This window comes from Alligator sinensis, unplaced genomic scaffold (assembly GCF_000455745.1).
Source record: "Alligator sinensis unplaced genomic scaffold, ASM45574v1 scaffold2151_1, whole genome shotgun sequence".
Lineage (NCBI taxonomy): Eukaryota > Metazoa > Chordata > Crocodylia > Alligatoridae > Alligator > Alligator sinensis.
Genome location: NW_005843363.1, coordinates 100898 through 119353, shown reverse-complemented (window position 1 = coordinate 119353; position 18456 = coordinate 100898). Strand labels below are relative to the sequence as shown.

The following is an 18456-nucleotide window of genomic DNA, read 5'->3' as shown; positions in this document are numbered from 1 at the left end:
ATGTTGCCTCTTAATACCAGTATATTTCAGTTCCCTAATGCAGGTCTGAATGTTTCAGTGCCACAACTTCTTGGCATTTAATGCTACCTTTTAATTTATTTTGTAGACAATAGAAAACTTTAAAATACAGAAAAGTAACTGATGTACTTGTGAAATCACAAGAGCAAATGGTCTAAGGAGGAGAATGAGAAAGCGTCCTTAGAAATAGAAATTAGAGACTGGCAAATCCCTTATGTCATTTCCGCCCCATTTTAAAAGAAAATTATCTTTTGCAAAATTGGAGTCAGGGAGGACTTAACTGATTAGTTCAGCAATTAAAATTAAAATGATAGGATGCGGAATTGTCATTGGATCCGTCAGTTCTGAATAACCTAATCACCACATGAGGGAAGTTGTAAACAGTCGCTGTACACAGAACTGTTATAGTTTCATAGCTGTTAGGGTTGGAAGGGACCTATTAGATCATCAAGTCCAACCCCCTGCCCTGGGGAGAAAAGAGCGCCTGGGGTCAGACGACCCCATATAAAAATGACTGCCATTATAAAAAGGGCAGGTGTCTTTGGAAGACATGTCCTTTATTCTTTATTCCAAATGAAGCAAATTTATGTTCAGGAGCAACGGATTGACTTAGTATGAAATGACTTGGAGCTCTTTTCTGATGATGCATTAAAACTCCGTGCAAGATATATAAATGTACTTAGAAACAAATTTCTGTGTTTCATCTGAAGTGACTCAGATGAAATGTTTAATGTTATTGTAACCAAAATATCAAGACCCAAAAGTTTCAGGAACATCTGACGTTAAAATATTTGAATTCTCTTGTAGCTCCGTGCTAATGCCTTGATCAAACGTGGCAGTATGTACATGCAGCAGCAACAGCCTATGCTGTCCACCCAAGACTTCAACATGGCTGCTGACATTGATCCTCAGAATGCTGATGTTTACCATCACAGAGGACAGGTGAGGACCATATTATGCAGGGGGCAAATACTTCAAATGCTTTCTTTACATATTTAATAAGTTTGCACTAATAAATGAACAGATTGTTAGGCACATCTGATGCATCACGTGGGCAAAATCATGAACCCTAACACAAATAGTCTTAAAAACGGAAGGAAATAGTGGATATGTACATGGCAAAATACATTAAATGCATTTTATTAAATTCTGCAAGAAATTCAGAACTTCTGGAACTGGATGTGAATATGAGTTGTTGAAAGAATTCAGTGTTGCTTATTCAGCTTGTGTCAAGGGAACAACCAAATTCCATGTAGGAGGATGAAACTCCCATCCCAGCTGACTTGAGTTGGATAATGTAAAATAAACCAATCACATTTGAAGGGCGAGATTGTTACCTCTGCACTTATATAGATGTGTGGTGATTTAAAATATCCTTTGCTGTTCATTAAGATAAAAATAAAATGTGGACTTATTACACCAGGGGTGCCCAGTCCGCAGGCCAGATCTGACCCTCAGTACTATGTCATCTGGTCTGCCGGGCTTCCCATGTGTCTGGAAATTTGGCAGCAGGGGAACAGTGGGGAGCCCTGGGCCCTGCACACTGGATTGGTTGTTAGATCCCAGGGCACAGGGCTAGGCGGGGTGGCATTAAGCCCCAAGGCCCAGTCACGGTGGGGTGGGGGGGCAAGCACTGGGAGGAAGCAGTGCCACCAGGTATCCTGGTGGAAGGGACTGGTGCTCTAGCCCAGTCCCAATGCATGGGGTAGGAGGGGGCAGCACCAGGATCCAATCCGTGTGCATGGGGGCGGGGGGAGCTGGGCCTTAGGACATGATCCTGATGTGTGGGGCTCCATCCAGCCCCTCAGCTCCAGCCACTCATCAGGAGCCAAGAGGTTGAGCACAACTGAATTATACCATTGGCCCTCAGACAATTTATTGATAGCTAATACAATGAAGGTAACAGGCTTTGGAAAGGAAAGCACAGAACATGTGCAACTTGTGTGCATAGAAAATCTTGGCTAAATAATTAATGGAAGTAAGTTGGCCTATGTAAGGAACTTTAATGACCTGTGTTGGAAATAAGCCAAGAGGATTTCTGTGGTAGCAAGCTCCAGCAGCTGGAGCAAATGAAATCAAAATCAAATCTCTCTGTTTGGCAGTGAACGTAGCATATACCAGGGACTTCCATATTCAGCATTGAACATGCAGCTCTTAAAATAGGACATGAATCAGGTGGAGCTAGTTCAACATGTATGTACAGGTGAAGTGTGTAAAAACAGGCTGAATGTCTAATTGGGAGGTATATTCTTATTCTTCTTAGCTGAAAATCCTACTAGACCAAGTTGAAGAGGCTGTGGAAGATTTTGATGAATGCATTCGATTGCGACCTGATTCTGCCTTGGCACAAGCACAAAAATGTTTTGCATTGGTAGGTGGTGCTATGCGACTGCAGGATTTTTTAACGTTTACTGAACACTTCCAGATTTGTTGATGTTTTAGCTAAAGAGAATTGCAGTGTCATGCATCAGAACATCTTGTTATGTGCTGGTACTAAAGTCCGCATAGGAAACTTCCTTCAGCTTGGGTGTCTAATTTGTGCAAATTTTGCTCAATTTGGGCATGTGCCACTGTTATTTTATCATATCGAAACTGAAGAGAGGATCTAGGATTTTGAAAAGGGGGTGCAAGTTAGGGTCAGACCGTTGGTCTCTGGGCTGACAGGATACACAGGTGCCATTTCCTATATGCCTGGTTCAGGAAGAGAGGTGGGGCAGCCCAGCTCCAGCAAGATTGAGCCCTCGGGTCCTGTGGACAGCTGGAGTGAAGGAATTGAAAGGGAGCGCAACTAACTGCACACAACCGGACTTACAATTGCAAGGACTTCTTTATAAAGAAGTTTTGTTAATGTTCCACAACAGAAAAAAAATCATCTTGGTAATTGTGCTAAATGTCAGTTTTTCTATTATATGAACCAGAAGGAAAAAAAAGGCCATCTTCTAGGAGGGAAGAATAACTCTTCCAAGCAGGTTCTCCTTCCATAGAACAGGGAGCCTCTGCTGAGGAGAAGAGAGCAGAATCAAAAGCTCATGGAAGGGAGATGTTGCCAGTGACTACCCTGACTCCCTGTCCCCTCATGGTCCATGTTACCAGAGGGCTGGGAACATGCATCACTCCAGAAGGACCTGCCTGGCTAAAATGACACATGTGCCACTTTCTGTTAACTTGTTTATGGTGTTTTCGTTTCTTTTAGATCTTTCCCTGTCTCGGGGATCTGATTTTCTGTTCTAGCTGCTTATTTGGTCTTTCTTCATAAGTTCATATTTTGTGTTTAATAGTATCGCCAAGCCTATACAGGAAATAATCCTTTGCAAGTGCAAGCAGCCATGAAAGGTTTTGAAGATGTCATCAAAAAATTTCCCAGGTGTGCTGAAGGTTATGCACTCTATGCTCAGGTGTGTTTTTTTTTGGGTTTTTTTTTTTTTTTATCTCATCCCTATAAGTATAAAACAGAGCTAGCTTCTCAGGTAAAAATATCAAGCAGCTAGAATTTGGCCCATCTACATGGGTACATTTATGTATATTGTCTCCATTCTAAGAACATTTGATAGTAGTCTTGTATCAGTTCTGCAAATATACCTCTTGCTGCTTTACTGATTTTAAATGGGCCTTGCAAATATGGAACAAATAAGGTTAGAGAGCTCTTGTGGGGTTTGTGTATTTACATAAGAAAAATTACTGAGGGTATGCCATCTGAAGGAAAGGAATAGAACTAGAAACTTCAGAGTTGTGCACATGAGTTTTATATTGTCCCTTGTATCAAGCAAAATTAAAATCTCTCAGGTGTGCCTCTTGTTACATACGTGGTTGCCAATCTGTGCAGTTAAACTATCAGCACCATTTGTCCAAGTGTCCTGATGAAACGAAAACAAGTCATGGTAACTACTGCATGTATGTACCCAGGCCTGTGGTAAGAGTGCTTAGTCGGTGCCAGTACACCAGTACAGTTTCCAGTAATTTTGGTTTCACACGGGATGCATGCATTGTTTGTTGACTAGAAAAAAGTGTTTCTTCTTTTACAGGCACTAACAGACCAACAGCAGTTTGGGAAGGCTGATGAAATGTATGATAAATGCATTGACCTTGAGCCAGACAATGCTACTACATATGTTCATAAAGGGTATGTGTGGAGTCATTTTCTCTAGTACAGTTACAGGATGGGCAGGACTTTTTAAGATCTGTTTTAGACTTTACTGCTTGCTTCCATATATTTACCTGTAAATAATTGAGTTGCAAAGCAATAGTCTTTCCTGTGAAAGTACATAAGTAATTTTAAAGTTAAAAATTAAAATTGTAATTTACTTGGTCAAATAAAATGTAAACCTTATTTTTTCAGTCAGATTTGATTGGAATGTGTTCCAAAGTGCTAATCTGCTCAAAATATATATATATATAAAAAATGTCAAGTGCTTTTGAAAAAAATAAATATGATGTATAAACTGCTCCATATTGGAGCTTTTTGATCTTAAGTTTTCACAATTATAAAAACAATCTGTAGTTGATGCTCCTAATGGAAGAAGTTATACATGTGAAAAGGAACTCACTTCTCTGTGGTCATTACTGCTGATACAGCCTCTTTCAAAGGCTTTTGGGAGTGATTTCATTTCACGTCAGCAGCGGAAATTACAGCCTACTTCATATTTAGAACGTAACCTAATTTGTCTGTGGAATCTTACTTCACTTATCCAGGTCAAGCGATCTTTGGGAAGCATAGCAGCATCCAAGTCTGGGTTTTGATCAGTTTTTCTTTTTTCAGTTTACTTCAACTTCAGTGGAAGCAGGATCTAGACAAGGGCTTGGAGCTCATAAGCAAGGCCATTGAAATCGATAACAAATGTGACTTTGCATATGAAACAATGGGAACGATTGAAGTGCAAAGGTAACATTTTAATCACTAGTGCACTGGTGATTATGGGGTCTAAAAAATTGGAATTACTCTTGGAACTATAGCAGTTCTACAGCTTGGAAACTTGTCTGCACTGGAAAGGAGAGCTCACCTGTGGGAAGCCAGGGCAGGGCTGTCTTCTCCCTTGGTCTGTGCAGAGTTTGGAGAAAACCTTCCTTTTTGCCTGGCACTTCCTCACCTCAGAGTTCCACAAACTCCCCTTGTTCCCAGGGTGTACACAAATGAGAAAGCAAGTTAACTGCGACGGTGTTCTTGTTCACCAAACACTTTTGTAATGGATGCCATTCAAATTTCATGCCTTGCATTTGGAGAATTGCTTTCCAGTCAACACGGTACAATGTTTATTAAGATTTTGATCTAAGCCCCTTGAGTGCATGTCTGGGATGAGTGAGTTACATACTAATTTATACAGCTGGTGTGCAGCTAGATTTGCTGAGAAGAGGCTTGTACCAGTTGGAGGGATAGTGGGATAGTGGTGACAAAGATCGCAGGTTTTAAAAGAGAACTTTTTTATGCCACTGTGTGATCTTAAAAATACTCACACTTAAACCTCTTAAAAGCAAACTGTTGTACTCAGTGAACTGTGTGTTTGTAAGAGACCTCTACACCTAAAACTAGTTGCTCATCCATTGTTAGACACTCCCTGTGTATCCATTAAACACAGTCCAGTAAGTAACACTCTGTAAGAGGAGAGTGCTTTACCAGGCCCAGACTCCAGATATTCTGCTCTAACTGCTGAGGTTTGTTTCCCTGGGCAGTACTGTAGTTTGCAAACTTAAATGGCAAAGATGAAAGAACAGCCTGCTAGTGTAAATATTTTGCAGTGTTCTGATTATGACCACATCCTCTTTCCATACCTGGGCACCAGCAGAGCATACAATTGAATCTCTGCAGAGGATAACTTACAGTTTAGTTCAGAACAATAAGTATAACTGAGCTGCCCTCTTGCCTCGGAGCCTATTTGACTGCAAGATCAGCCTGTTGGCTTTTATGGGGCAAGAGTACATTTCATCAAGAGGAGAGGTTGGAAACTTCTTCAGACACTCATGCAAGATCTGTCATCTTTTGTGGCATTTCATAGAGGACGCTATATCTATATTGCTGGCCATTTGCATTCAGGGGAAAGCTGTCCTCCAGCTGTCATAGCTGAGTAATGATGAGGCTAGTTAAATCCCTGCTGCCTCACATCAATCATGGAGAGCTCAGCTCGTGTTTAGAAGTTCGCAGACATGTGAGACAGGTGGTTCCCTGTGCATGTTAAACTGTGTTGTCTTTAGTTCTCCCAGTTGTTGCTGCACTCCAGCAGTGGGGGTTGGTCTCATATTTGTAAGTGCTGTGGGAATACAAGATGCAGCCCTAGTGTCTTAATTTGATTGTACTTGGCTTCATTTCAGAGGCAATCTAGATAAAGCCATTGAAATGTTCAACAAAGCTATCAACCTGGCCAAATCTGAAATGGAAATGGCCCACCTCTACTCGCTCTGTGATGCTGCCTATGCCCAGACAGAAGTCGCAAAGAAATACGGATTGAAACCGCCAACGTTGTAAAGAAACAAGAGGAGGAAACAACCTTTTTAAGTAAAGTTGCCCAGTTCAACCTAGCCCCAAAGACACTGTTGCAAACCATGATGAATGGTGGAACTTAGATTTTTCCTTTTCGTGATGTTGTCATTTGTTACCTCTGTTAAATGTTTAGGTGTTGTGGGAGTGGCTGTCCCAGGAAGAACGCCATATTGCCGCTTGTTCCCTCTGCAGCCAAAACCATAAAGCCTCTCAAGGGAAATCAAGCTGCAGGGGAACAAACAAAAAGTTACTTTGGCCATGCAAATAAAAACATTATGTTGGTTCCTTCTGGGTGGTGATATTGTGGGCGATTTTTGCTTTATCGAGATACAATTTTACAGCATGTTTTTCTGTTGATTTTAAACTTAATACTAGCCAGTGCTGTAAAATAGGTTTCTTTTTATACACAATCCCTAAGGGTTGGTTTTAGTTTTGCAAAAGAAAAAAACCCTTAAGTCTGTTTACTAGTAGGGTTTTTCTAAAAAAGTCAATAGATGTGAAGAGAAACCCTGTAAATATATCCAAGCATGCAGTCTTCCCTTGAAACCCTTACTGCCCTCTGCATACTGTTTAGAAATAGTCCTGTGGCAGCTATTAACAGACTTTGATCACCCGTACCCTCTCCCCAAAAGTGCTATCATACTGTTTGTGAGAGCTCTTTTAAAAAAAAAAAAAAAAAAAAAAAAGCTTTCCAAGTCAACACTACTGCACCATAGGTATTACTGAAAGGCAAGGCCATTGCTCTCTGTTGTTCTTCTGTCTTTAAAACCATTGGGAACTGTTAAAAGTCTGAGTGGTTCAAAGAAACTTTCAGGAGACTGAAGTCTCCCTGAGGCTTTAACTGCCAAGGTTGGGGTTGTGTGTGTTTGACCTCAACTGTTGAAATTTGTTGCATTTAATTGCTGTAGCAGGTATGGAAAAAACTTTAAACTGGGGTTTTTCTAACTCCAGCCAGTGTGTTCTTGTTCTGCTTCCTCCAAATTGTCCTTTGCAGGTGAGCTGAGATAAGGAGCAAAGCCCAGTAACGGATATGGGATCTTAACTGATGTTCTTGATTTGCAGAACTGTCTTTGCTAAAACTACAGATACTGTCTAATGTGATGTTCAACTACCAGCATGTTCCTTATCGGTGACTTGCTCAACACTAAGCCTTTCTGTGATGGAATTTTACAGAGAGCTTTTTCTGCTATTTTGGTGTAACCTGTTACTCTTTGCTTCTAGAATCATTCTGTGACTGCCTTCCCCTGGCTTTGTGGGATTGTGAGGAGCTCCTGACGTCCTGCAAAGGCTTAATTTGTGTCCATTTAGATTTCCTGCTTGTATTCTGGGCCTTCTCTCCACTCCAAATTATGGAAATTATGTGTTGATTTGCTAATCTATTACATCCCTTACAGAAGTGAACTCGGTAAGTGTGAGACTTTGGCACACGAGTTCTAATGCCTAACAGTGGCAAGTTGTATTTTTAACTTGGCCTCATTGGCCAGGGATGCAGGGACAGACAGTGGACAGACAGTGGCTTAAACTTTCCATTTTATGCCCAGCTCAGGAAGTCCTAAACTCCTGAAGCAGCAATGTTGTGTGGAGTGGAAGATGTTTAAGACACAGTCTCTCTCAGAGGACGCTGCAGTTATTGAGTGCTGGGCCTGCCGTGGAGCTTGCAATTGCTGCCTCTCTTACTTGAGAACGACCGTATGTCAAATTCACAGAAATTACTCAAAACTTTGACTGTAATATGTCCTGTTCCCCAAAAGGGTTTTTATTCGCATGGCCTTATTGATGCCATTGTTGTTTCTCCTCTTCTTTCCCCCAAAGATTAAGGAAACAAAACAAGCATGTGCTGTCTAATCCTAGCATTCCAAATCATCACGGACTATTGCCTGTTCTTGAAATAGTTTGAAACTGCACTGAAAGATGCATTTGTCTGTAATTTTTTTGTAAATGACATCACCTGTAAAGTCAACAAATAAATATTACATTCAAGTGTCTCTCTCTCAACATATGTAAGATGAAGTGTTGGCAGAAGATTGCAAATGGCATCAGTGGAAGTGGCATAGACCTCCAGTTGTGTGTGGACATTAGAGGCCACTGTGAATCTAGAAGCTGATTATGAATACTTGAGTAGCCACTGCTCCTTTTCTACCTTCTCCTGCTTAATCTTCCAAATGCTGACAAGGTGCAAGCTTAGAGTGAACAGCCGAACACTGAGTGAGGTGGTGTGAGAAAGCAGTAGAGCAGCGTGTAGAAGAGGAATTGGAGCAGCTGGCTGTCACTCCCTGGCAGAGTAGATGTTAGTTTGCTGCAGGAAAGAGCCTAGCTCCTAAGAATTGTCTTCATGCCAGGAGTGCTGCATAAGAACTCACAAACACCCCTGTTCAATAATGAGAGTGTGAGAAACGCAAGGAGTTAACATTATTGCTGCTATTTAAAAAATCAACAAAACAAAAAAACCCTAGTGAAAGAATGTAGAGCTAGTACAACAGACTAGCCTTAGGCCTGATGCTGTGAGAAGCAGATCCCTCACTAACCAACCATATACCTTCATCCTATGAAGAAAACCCTGCAGCTCGTGTTCCCAGTCAGCTGCTTACAGCGTGCCAACAGTTTGCAAGGTGCACAAATGGTAATTTGAAGTTATGACTTCAGTCAGCAGGATCTGAACCCAGACTTCCAAAGGTGAACGAGTGCAGCAGGTACTAGCCTTCAAAACTATGGTGTAACCGGTCAGCAGTTGGTCTGGATTCTACACTGGGGAGTGCTGGGAACAGTTGAACCAGTAAACAGCTCAGACTAGGCCTCCCAGCAGTGCTGATACCAATGTTCCTGCCCCCTGTCCAACTGCAGTACCTGCCATCTTGCTTTGCTATTCCTAGAGAATGTATTCATATGGGTTGTGCTTTGGGAAATATTTATGTTCTGTTGTTGATAGATTTTCTATATTTATAGAATGCTGGTGCATATGGAAAGAGCAATTACTTAAAGTGCCTGCCTTCTGTCAACACGGTAGTGACTGCTTTAACTACTAAGGAGCCTAGGGATGATGTCTAATTTGACAAACACAAAACCCTCTTGGCCTCCCTTGGAGGTGAGTTCAAGCTATAGCAAGACCTGATGTAACGAGGTATTTGGGGTGGATTTGAGTCATTTAATCAACTTTGCCCATTTGGGACTTATGTCGAGGTGGAATCACATCTCTCCGTTTGACACTCCAGGACTAAACAGCCTTTTACTCAAAGCAAACTTTCTTCTCAGCTTATCCCTCATTGTAAATGCTGTTTTATTATTTTAAAAACCAACATTTGGACTGTTCATCAGCATCCCACATTTTTATTTTATTTTTATTTTTTTTAATCCTCCAAAGGCAAGTACATTCTGGTTAAAACTTTGTTGCATATAAAACTATTCTGGGGAAAAATATTAGTTGGACATGTTTTTTAGAAAACTGAACCTAATATAAAACTACTGTATTTTATAATTGGGTCTAGCTAGGGTTGACTTAATGCTAACTGTTGGCTGCAAAAGGCGCCAATCTACTGAAGCTACTGTGGCTGGCCGTGAGCCTTCTTGGAAATTTATTAAAGACATAAACAGTTGATTGTTGATTTTTTTTTTTCCAACTAATAAATTTTCATTTCATCTCTCAGTCTGCGTTTTGTTTCTTACCTCCTTTTATATGCATCTTTAAGGAGAGCACAAGACGCCAAACTTGACCTCTGTTGAAAGGTGTGATGAGGGGAACCATTACCTGGGAAGAGGTCGGGACTGTAAACAGTTGGCTTTAATTTGAAGTTAATCTTCCCAGCAGCAGGGGGAGGCTGACATGGACAACCCAGACCCAAGAAGGCTGATGGGGTGGCAGCAGACCAACACCTGAGGAAAAGGGTCTCCCTAGGAGACTTTGGAGTAGCTGGAGAAGTAGGTGACTATGGAAAGAGAAGCCAAAGATGGAACTTCAGTTGCAGATAATAATGATTGTGGCTTCTTTCCTCTGCTCCCTTTGGTGACTCAGGTTATTGAAACCTTTCTAGCTAAGTGACAGAGGGCTTGGTACTGTGTATATCTTAGTATGAGGCTTCTCTAAAGGGGCTGGGACCCTGCTTTCTGCCTTTACTTTTTTCAGGGTTGAAAGGGTTATGTGCTGCTCCAGAGCAGAAAAGCCAAACTTAATTTTTGTTTATTTTATTTATTTAATATCTTGGCCATGGTATGAATTTGGGATTCTTGATGCAGTTGATGGGGCCTCCTCTGCCAGGGATGTTTCTCTTGTCTCCATTAAGGACTACCTGCTCAGTGTGTTCCAACTGCTAAGCAGCACTGTTTTTTCCTTTTGGAAAGCAGACTTTGCCCAAAGGCTGGCATTTTCCTGAGGTTTCTCAGCAGAAAATACTTTTACAATCCTCCTTCTTTCCCCCTCTTCACTTCAAGCCAGCAGGAGACAGGATTAAATTAATTTTTTACACAAAAAATTGATGAAGGTATTGGCTTGAAGGTAGAAATCAATGGAAGTCTATATGCTAGGTCAGGCCTACTAGGCCTTGTGTGAAAAAAGTCTTCCACCACTTCACTTGCACCATCTGCTGCTAAAACCCAGAACTGCACCCAAAGGAAACATTCAGTTTCACAACTTGTTCACAAAAAACTTGTGCTGTTTTTCTGACACAATGAGTCAACACCTGCCCCTACCCTGTGAGGATGACAACAGAATTATGCCCACATGCTTTAGTAGCATGCAGCAGAATTTGGTCTTTGGTGTTTCATACTTTCACACTTCTATGTCTGCAATTCAAGTGTTTCAAGGAGGACACCAGCATCATAATTAGAAATTACACAGATCTGCCTGTATGCCAGGAGGTGAGCAAGCGAGAAGTTTACAGTAAGTGAAAAGAAGTAATTTCATTCCAGAAAATAAGTGACAAACTGATGTGCGGTTTCTAACACACAAGGTGTGGTTACTTAAAGTTGCTGTTAGAATTTTAAAAATTCCCTGGAGGCAAGGGCCTACATTTTCCAGAGAACTCACTCACCAAAGCAACATCTGCTTATGTCGTTATACCAAGTTATTCCCTGTTCTGAAGAATGCTGTTGCAGGTATTCCATTTAATCTCGCATGGATTTTATTTTATTTTTTTTTAGTGCTGCTAATTCTTGTCCTCAGCAAATGTGTAACACCCTCCCCATGAGACTAAAGGAGCTCTGTATAGGGAGAGGTGACAAGTGGAACTCTTTGCTTGCAGGGTCCAGTAACTCTTGGTGTGGGTTTTCCATTCCAAAGGTGCTTCAGCGGATAAAAAGGTGGCAAAAAATAAGGGCTCAGAGCACCTTCCCCTTAAGACATCAGAGTTCAATTGCTGCCTCTCCCTATGGTCCTCTACCACCGAAGTGACTGCTGACCACCAAGTTACAGCACAGAGCACCCTTACCACCTTTGGACCAGACAGCTTGGTGTGGGTACTGTGTTAGCTTTGCAGGGAAAACCTGAAGCAAATGCAAATGGCCTTCCCATGCATGGCAGGAGCACCCAACAATTCAGGTTTGCAGATCCTGAGGAACATTACTGTGAACAGCAGGGAGGCATGCTGGTCTCTGAAAGGGCCAGCTTAAGCCACCTTTCCTCAGCATTTTGGGTCAGCCCTCATATATTGGCAATTCAAGGCATTATCTCTATGGTGAGCTTCAGTGCCCAATTTGGGGCTGTTGGTTCCCTGAGCCAGCATAGCACCTGTGAACGGGGAATCCTAGGGCATTTTTACATGTGCTCCTGATGCAGCGGAGCCAGGGCAGAGCTGTGATCCACTGCCTGCAGGCCCCTGCCCAGGGCATGGGGGCACCAGATCGCAGCTCTAGCCCAGCTCTGGACCATGCTGTCACTACTGTAAGAACCAAGCCCTGGAGCAGCTCCACACCCTGCTATCCGTGGAAACCCTGGCCCTGTGCTGTCACCACGCCACTGTTCCTGGTGTCTCCAGGGAAATTGGCCACAGAAACACAGGCAGGGGCTGCTAGGAAATGGAGTCTGCCACGGGCCTGATCTAGCCCTGGCCTACACCCTTTTATGGCTCACACCCTTGATCTTCAATAAGCTGAAACCCTCAGGGCACTTCCAGACCGACAGGCAAAGGTCATGGTAACATTCCTACCCTCAGTTAATTGAATGTTCACAAGCAGCAGGCAAAACTTATTGCTGATGTCAGCGTAAGTTAACTTGCTGCTTGGCATGGTGCTGCGAAATAGCTGAAGTAGGGAAGGAGATAGAAGAGCCAGCGCAGAAGCCATCCGCATTCAAGCTTACTTTGTGTAATTATAACATTTGAGTACGAGTTCCTCATAGCTGTGTGTGAAAATTACTGATTTTCTGGCTTGTTTATGAAGATTAAGGCAAAGGACAAGAGCTCGTTGCAAAAGAAGCTGGGTAAATAGATCCACAGGCTAAACGTCTCACTATTTCTTTGTCTCAACATAGTAGAGGTCTGAGCGTTTTTGGGCAAGAATGGGGATTTGCTGGCGGATTTCTGCAAGCTTCTTCAAGTCTGTGAAAGATTAAGCAGGTGTTAGACATACAGAACCCATGGTACTTGGGAAACCTAAAGTCTGGGGAAGGCCATTTTACAGCAGGGGAGGAACAATGGTTCTGATCTGTCAAGCTTGACTACACCTTTGTATACTTGCATTGTGCGAACAAAGCTTATGCAGGAGAGGAACAGAAAAATCTGGGCTTGTTCATTTCTGCAGCTCACCAACACTGCCCTCACAAGTGGCACTTTGCTGGGAGTCTAGACAGAGAAGCAAAGGGCTGAACCAAGCCTGAGCTTCCCCTTAACCCTGCCTGGTCAGCAAGGGCCTTGCATGGCTCCTTGCATAAATATCCAGAAACTTTCAGTCACCAGGCTGTCACCTCACACTCTGGAAAAGACCATACTCCCCCAAGTGCCTGTAGATAGATGAGTGTAAGTGCGAAAGTTACAAAGGGTGCTGGCCTTTCTAACCTCTGACTGCTTTCTCTTTTTTTGGTGGTAAAGGAGGAAGAAATGCTACAGCCTTACCTATATCTGTGTATATAACTGTTTCCTCAGTGCCAGCTTTGGCTATAACTTCCCCCCTACAAAAAGAAGCATACGTTATAACTTATGGAAAGACAATGCCCAGAAAGAACTCTGTTGTGCCAGGCTTAACCACCCTCAGGGTTGACAAGCGTTTCCATGGTACTTGCTAACCTAAAATTTCCCTTGTTGCAACTTAAGACTTACTCCTTATCCTGTCTCCTGTGGACATCGAGAATGCCCAAGCACTGGCCTCTTTATAACCATCCTTACTTTGTACAGAAAAAAATACCTAATGAACAGGTGTAGATTGACCTGTTCCTTCCATAGATCCGTTTAGTTGCCTGACTTATCCCCTAGTCTAGCAGGAACAATAAACTGCATGTGCCAAGGCCTGTCCATTTTCCAAGTCTTTACCCCCATCTTGGATTCTACTGATTTGTTTATTGCAAATAGCAGCTGTACTCACAGTGGCATATTTTAGTCAGGATGATTTATTAAATAGTCTTGATCCTAGACTGTTTTTCACTATCTTCTGCCTCTAGCCACAGGCATTAATTTTTGCCACCTTCTAATGTAAAAATGGTGGAGTCACCGGCAGATAGATTAAAAACAGGTTTCAATTTGACACGAGAACTAAAAGTTGTCTAGTTGACAAGTAACATGAATTGAGTTAATTATTGGAAGACAAAAAGTAATTATTACCTAGAAAGTCTGTTGTTTGCATATTTTTCCTCATTTATTTGAAGCTACTTAGGCTTATAGGAGAATATTACTTCTATTTAAGTCAGAATATCTTTCATATCTGTCTTATATCCTACAAATTCTTGCTCTGTCATTCTTACTCTTTGATTATGACAAGGTCAAAGTATTGTTGATTTCTCAGGAGGCTCTACTGGAGAATCCCAAAGATGTCTCTGTTTTGGGATGAACCCTGTACCCAGCACCTAGTTTGATGTACAACTGTGTGACAGAAATGACACAACAAGTGAGTGTCATGTAAATAGCTTCCTTTTGTGGGATTTAATAAGCTAAGCAACTTGAATATATTGTTTTATCCTTACAAAGTTGTCTTTGTGTGTTAAAAGTATGCAGCATAACCATTCCGTAATGTTTTACTGGGCCTTTGCCTTCACTGTTGACTGGATTAAATAAAATTTAAGTGGAGTTCCTTAAAAAGCAGATGTAAAGTTTTATCCAATGAACTTTTAAGATTTTTATCTAAGTGCCACCTTGAGTTCCACTGATATTCAGAGGAGAACTCTACAGCTAAGTACAGACAGTCAAAAAGCCTGAGACTCAGTTTTCTCAGGTTAATCTAAACTGCATAGATTGAACTGATAAGCAAGTGAACAGGCATTCTTTTGTAGGCACGTGGCTGTATTTCCAGAATCAGTGGCCTACACCAGAAGCCAGGGGGGCACTAGAGCATGCCTCCCTACTTGGCTGGAGCAGAAAGCTTGGGTCAAGGCTAGCCTGCCCACCCTGTAAGGGGAGGCAGGGGAGAGCTTTCTGGCAGAGATGCAAAGCATCCTGGGATGCTGGGGGGACTGAGTTACCTTGAATCTGGAGGGGTTCTGGGACAGAAGTTCAATAAACCAATTTAACCTAAGTCAGTTAAGTCTGACACTACATCCATCCAGGTTTATCTTAAAGTTTTGGCCATTTTGAAAGCAGTTTATGTGCACTGAGCTTCTGTTGTTACAGATTTGAATCACTTTCTGATCACTGATACCTTTTTACATGTAATTTCTCTCCCTAGCCTAAAAGTATCTGATCCAGGTATTGACTATGGGCCCAAATCAGCTTTCTTTGGTCCCAGGGTCTGCAGCAATATTACGGACAGGTTTGCTTCCCTCCATCAATTTTTTCTACAGAGGAGTCTTTTTTTTTTTTTTTTTTCCTTTGCTTCATGTTTACTGTCAGGTGAATTACACATTTCCTTTGTCAAGACGGGGAGGGGGGATGACCATAGGCTCCAAAGTAGTAAAGCGCATTTCCTATCCCCGCTCGAATGTCATGATCATTCTGCAAGACACTAGATTAAGGAACTTGTAATTGGATGTTTCCCTGAATAGGTACTGTCAATTGACGTTCAGCTTTTTGCCTGAAGGGTTAATCATTCCAGGTGCTACATCTACTCCTGAATCTCAGCCATTTTTTTTTCTCATTTCTCACACAAGGTTTTCAGTTCCTCTATTCCTTTCTTTTGGTTGAAAAACCACACAACCCACAAGGGAAACCAGGAAAACTGATAGAGCTTCCCAATAGTCACTGAATGGAAAAACAGATTAGGGGAAAATACAGGAAACCCTCACTATTTGTGAACTCAGGATTCGTGGATTCAAATATTTGCGGTGCACCGCACCAACGGCACAGCTGCACTCAGGGTGGGTCAAGGCAGCGCACCGAACTCCTGGCTCTGGCGCTGCGTGGGGCAGGGGAGGACAGAGCCAGGAGGTGGGCAGAGAGCGAGTGCCGGGGAGAGAGGTGACAGTGGCATCTTCTGCCCTGGAGGCAGCCACGGCAGTGCTCAGAGTGTGCGCGGCACAGCGGGGGGAAGGGGTCGGTCCCTAGGCGCCGCGGGGGGGAGCAGGAGGTGGCTGTGGGGTCTCACGGGGAGCTCCATCAGTATTCGTGGATTTCACTATTTGTGGGGATCTCTGGAATGTATCTCCTGTGAATGGCAAGGGTCTCCTGTAGACATATCTTTACTATTAGCTAAAGGAATCTTAGGTGATTATATTTCATCCTCAAATTAACATTTTTAGACAGAACCTGCCTGAGTTCTGTAAAGTCTTGTTACCACCATGCACTCACCATGGATTTACAACAGTGCTGTGTCCCCAGGCAACGTAAGATGCTTTTTCATCCCTAGCAGGAGATGCAGTTACCACATAGACTTGGTTATCGACAGCTCTGCATTCAAAGAATGACAAGGACAAGTTACTGCCTGCAATTTCCTACACCAGAAATGAACTGCATTAAAGCAAAATATGAAGCAGAAAAAGCTATTCCAGAGAGGTAATCTGTATATTCCATTTCACTGCTCAGTATTGTAAGGGACACTAAACAGTCAAAACCATCAATCTCTATACCAAGTGGCACAGAAATGGCCACTAAATACTAAAAAGTATTTAGGTGTTCATTAAAATCAACTTAAGCATGGGCTTTAAGTGAGGACCCACTGAAGTCCCAAACACTTCAAGGATCTCAAAGCAAGCAAACCGGATCAGGAGCCTTTAGGGCTCTAGTCCTATCCAACGCTGCCTCACAGTCTAACTGTGGAAATAGCTGCTTATGGTCCAAACAGCTTTTAAAACCAAACCAAGTCTCACTCTCCATACATGCCATGCCTGCAAGTACAGTGCAGGGAGAGCTAAATATGAAAAGTGCTTTCTAAATTCTAAGAATCCCTCAGCACAGTTGAAGCATCTGGGTTTTTTTCCCCCCGTTAGTGAATGGAGCCCTGTTTTTGGTGCTCTGTGGAAGGCTTCAGGATTGATAAGTAACCTCTGATGGGAGCAGTTAGGACACAATTAATTCATATGGCCTCAGAGTCCAATAAGTTATTAAACAACAGTTAAACAGAAGTGAATCAGTTCAAGTTAAAAAAAAAAAAAATCACCTACGGAGAGGTTTGCTTATTTAGTTCTTACCTTCCTCTTTGCAGTAGCTCCCAGTGAGCTGGTCCCGTTGTCAGGTTAAAAGCTCCAGGATACACTAACAGCTGGCAACCTTTAAGGAAAAATGCATGTTTTATAAGATGACCCCATTGCTTTCATGTGGAAGCAGGGATACCTTAACCAAGAGTGCCAGGGCACTTGAAATGTGTGGTTATTCAGGGTGATTGTACCTCTTCTTGACTTGCATGGCTTCAAGAGTCAGCCAGCAAAAACCACTTGAACATGGGGACTGACACAAAACTGGTGCATGGGCTTAGATGTTAGACCCCAGGCAGTCATGCAATAATTGTGGGCTGGGACACTCAATCAATGATATTCCATGCTAGGTTCATTGGTGGAAAGCAAGGACTGGCCTGTGCTTAACAAAATTTGTAGAAGAGAGTTAAGACATTTCTCTGCCTTTTAATGAATTTATGTCAGGACTTCAGGATCCATAACTGGTTAAAATATACAGAATTTTGATCTGACTGATAAATAACCATCTATAGGAAGAGAAGTCCAGGATCGATGTTCATGCTTTAGCTTACCTGTACAGGTACATGCATCCGTTTCTAACATGGGGGACGTGTATGTAGGACCAGCATACATTAGTGTCTCAAGAGGAGGAACTACTCCTTTAACCACCCAGGCTGACGCGACGTTTTGGACCAGAAGCTCATGCACTCTGCTCCTGATGCCCACATGTATGCAACTGCAGACTGATCAGTAGGCAGCACCTCTTCTGAAGCAGCCTTTTCTGAATGGTTGATACTTCAAGTACAGGCAAGTCCCAGTTGTACATAGTCTAGATATAGCAATACATCCTCACCTCTCTGAGAGTAGATCTGAGCAAGCTCAGCAAACCGGATGTCATAGCAGATTCCCAGTCCCACTTTGCAGTATGCTGTACTCAAAACAAAAGACACCAGTCAGTGGCCACTGTCATGCAGAACATAGGAAGGCTTCTTTAGCAATCCTGGAAGCTCTGCTACAATGCCTTGCACCAGAAGAAACAAGAATTGACTTTAAACATACATTTCCATGATTCTATATTTTCTTACTTGTAATCCCTGTAACTGCAGTACATTTCAGAAGCACTGCCCAAGAAAGAATACCAATCTGAGATTTTTCTTTTTTTAAGATCCAAATGTTGCCAGAGTGTTAGGGGAAAGAAGGAAGCCCTTGTCAGTTCTGCCTTATCAAACAGCTATATCTGCAAAAACTTGTCATGTTATGTACTTGTTTGGCTTAATACAAATCTCCTCAATAA

The 18456-nt window shown here is 42.4% G+C and overlaps 2 protein-coding genes across 2 annotated transcripts in view; one reads left to right on the top strand and one right to left on the bottom strand.

The window, feature by feature from the left end:
* TOMM70 (translocase of outer mitochondrial membrane 70) overlaps positions 1-10122 on the top strand; it is a 38285-nt gene extending 28163 nt beyond the window's left edge. Inside the window, exons 7-12 of the mRNA XM_025194992.1 lie at positions 826-960; positions 2282-2389; positions 3297-3413; positions 4041-4138; positions 4775-4897; positions 6319-10122. Coding sequence (XP_025050777.1) covers positions 826-960; positions 2282-2389; positions 3297-3413; positions 4041-4138; positions 4775-4897; positions 6319-6472 — 735 coding nt within the window. The 3' untranslated portion in view covers positions 6473-10122. The remainder of the gene's footprint in view (positions 1-825; positions 961-2281; positions 2390-3296; positions 3414-4040; positions 4139-4774; positions 4898-6318) is intronic.
* The window catches only part of NIT2 (nitrilase family member 2), a 21605-nt gene continuing 10301 nt past the window's right edge, over positions 7153-18456 (bottom strand). Inside the window, exons 6-10 of the mRNA XM_006038479.3 lie at positions 18016-18090; positions 17181-17259; positions 16342-16440; positions 13525-13580; positions 7153-13011 (exon numbers count right to left, since the gene is read on the bottom strand). Of these exons, the coding sequence (XP_006038541.1) occupies positions 12923-13011; positions 13525-13580; positions 16342-16440; positions 17181-17259; positions 18016-18090 (398 nt within the window). The 3' untranslated portion in view covers positions 7153-12922. The remainder of the gene's footprint in view (positions 13012-13524; positions 13581-16341; positions 16441-17180; positions 17260-18015; positions 18091-18456) is intronic.